The sequence below is a fragment of the Coptis chinensis genome, chromosome 2 (assembly GCF_015680905.1).
Source record: "Coptis chinensis isolate HL-2020 chromosome 2, ASM1568090v1, whole genome shotgun sequence".
In the NCBI taxonomy this organism is placed as follows: Eukaryota; Viridiplantae; Streptophyta; class Magnoliopsida; order Ranunculales; family Ranunculaceae; genus Coptis; species Coptis chinensis.
In genome coordinates, this window is record NC_141457.1 from 82,010,664 (window position 1) to 82,013,278 (window position 2,615).

General features: G+C 34.0%; 1 protein-coding gene across 1 annotated transcript; it reads left to right on the forward strand.

Moving 5' to 3' along the window:
- Nucleotides 1-226: 226 nt before the first annotated feature.
- LOC147518263 (uncharacterized) lies at nt 227-1,240 on the forward strand. Its single transcript, XM_086593872.1, has 3 exons — nt 227-511; nt 583-715; nt 801-1,240. The coding sequence occupies exons 1-3, from the start codon at nt 227-229 to the stop codon at nt 1,238-1,240; spliced, it is 858 nt and encodes a 285-aa protein (XP_086449998.1).
- The last annotated feature ends 1,375 nt before the right edge of the window (nt 1,241-2,615 follow it).

A 2,615-nucleotide genomic window follows, 5' to 3' on the forward strand; every position in this document is an offset into this window, starting at 1 on the left:
AGTGGATTGTTTTGAGTATTTTATTGTTTAGTGGTTCCGCATGTGTTATTATTCATTAGGGTTATGATATAGATTGGGTTGTGAGGTTGTTGTCACATCTCGGATATCGAGGAGTCGGATATCATTTTATTATCTAATTTATCGAAATTCGGGGTGTGACAATATGGCTAGAAAACATAAAGAAGCTATGAAAACAAGATCGCCCCAAGTTAGATGGTATCCCAACATGGAAGCCATCTTGGTAGAGGTGTTGTTAGAGGAGTTAGCTACTAGGGGCAAGATGGCAGATAATGGGTGGAGGAAAGAGAGCTTGAAGCGTACTGCTGATGAGATCAATATGCGACTTGGAATGAATTTGGTTTCAGACAATGTCAGGTCAAGGTTGAAAACAATGAGACTTGCTTGGCAAGTTGCGAAACATGTAGTTGATGCTAGTGGGTTTGGTTTGTCTTTCAACAAAAAGACCAAGAGAATTGATGCAGATGAAAATGCATGGGAGAGTTATGTAAAGGTAATAAAATAATCTTATTTTTTTTATTAGGATTTGGTTTTGGATGTCATATTATATATTGTGGGATTTAGGCTCATCCGTTGGCAAAAACTCTCAGGCAGAAATCGTTTCCTTACTATGATGAATGTTGTCTCATTTTTGGGACTGATTATGCAACTAGAAAAAGGGGCAATAGTGGGTTCGATGATGACATGGTGGATGGAGGTAAGTTGATTAGATGTAAATAGAGTTGAATTTTGTGTGTCTAACTAGTTTTGAAATTAACTTTTTGTTTCAACTTCTTGTTTAGATGATTCTAGGCAAACCCAAGGAGATGGGGGTGACGATTCTGATGTTGGTGAGTCCTCAACTTTTGGTACTCCCTCAGATGCTAGTGGGGATACTTCTCAAACTGAGAGTGCTCCTAGAAACACTACACCTACTGCTAAGAAGACTAGGAAGTCTCGATTCTTTGAGAATATACCCGAACCCCCTTCGTTTAAGGTGTTAACTGAAGCGGTGGCGAAAATTGCCGAGGCCCTCAAACCAGAACCACAAGAAGAAGAAGTAGACCAAATAGATTTGTTGAAGGATGCTTTGCAATCTCTTCCTGATATGAATCCTGAGCTTTTCTTAAGGTCGCTTGACTTGCTGGTCGAGAATGATAGGCTTATTAAGGTCTTCTTAGACCTTAAAGAGGATATCAAGGCTTCATGGTTGTTTAGGAGGCTAGAACAAGTTGGACGTTGATTCAACCTTGTTTTTGGGTTTATTTCTATGTTTGAACTATATGTTTTTGTGGGATTGTTGTTAAGTGGTGGACCGATATATTATTGTTAAGTGACATTGATGTTACTTTTGGATATTTTATTGTGTGTTCTTGTTGAGTCTTTGTGTGCGTGTAGTGGGTTGGTGTGTGTGGTAGTGTGTGCAATTAAGTGGTGTGGTGGGTGTGGTGGAGTGGTGGTGGTGTGCTACTGCTATGTTGCGATGGTTGTTTAAGAAGACATCCTATGGATACTATTAAAGTTTAGTTGTATTGTATTTAATTTTATTTAATTTTTTGTTATACTTCATTGAGTTTGAAAACCAAAAAAAATATCTCCAAAAAATTGAAATATCATTTGCCACTGGAGAAAAACCATGTAAACAAACACTAGCAAAACTGACAAATCTTATATTTTCCCACTATAAATTTTTGCAAACAAACACTAGCAAACTAAAATTTTCCCACTATAGATTTGTCTGGCAAATCTATAGTGGGAAAACATTGGCAAATCTTATATTTTCCCACTAAAAGTTTGCCAGTTAACAAACACACCCTAAGAAACTTTCCATATTTTCTCCCATAAATTACGAAATTATTCTCTCCATATTTCTTTATTAGTAAAATCTCTACACTTTATTCTAAAACTTAAAAACTTTCCTATTAAATCATTTTCAAAATAAACAAACTATTTTCCATCTTTTTTTAAAAAAAAATAAAAATAAAACATACATATTCACTCCACTTAACTTAAGACTTAGTCAATATTATATTATTATTATTATTATTATTATTATTATTATTATTATTTTGTAAAATAATTAATTTTGGACATTTAATAAAATGAGGGTGTTACAATGGTGGTCATTCTTTTACATCTTTGAATTTAATGAGTGTGTTTCATTTCAAGTCCCATTATGCACATTTATTTTGGTGGTGTCAATGCCTATAATTTTATGATGACATTCTCTTTGTTAGTTAAACATAATTATTTTTGCGGAATTTGTAGGGTAATTTCTTTCCTATTTTTGAGGAAATAATAGTTAGTTAAAAATAATTATGTTTTAGGAAATAATTGTACATACTAATTTGAATTGCACTTAAGTTGGGCGAGTTGTACTAAAATAGTACCTCTTGTTAAATAGCTTATGTTGATATTTAATTCCAACATTGAAGAAAAATATATACGTACATAATTTGGGGGGTAATAAGATCATGTTTCCTATTTTTTAGGAAATAATTTATATATTTTTTATACGTGTGGAATTTGTGTGATTATTTCTGTTGAGACACCAACTCCAGCTGCCAGACCATTCACCAGACAGACAGCTAGAGCTCTACGCGCATCACACACCTATG

Excerpts from the sequence above, each read along its gene's own strand:
- LOC147518263 (XM_086593872.1), top strand. The coding sequence starts at position 227 with ATGGAAGCCATCTTGGTAGAGGTGTTGTTAGAGGAGTTAGCTACTAGG. Across the intron at positions 512-582 it reads CATGGGAGAGTTATGTAAAG|GCTCATCCGTTGGCAAAAAC; the intron begins GTAATAAAATAA and ends TGTGGGATTTAG. Across the intron at positions 716-800 it reads TGATGACATGGTGGATGGAG|ATGATTCTAGGCAAACCCAA; the intron begins GTAAGTTGATTA and ends CTTCTTGTTTAG.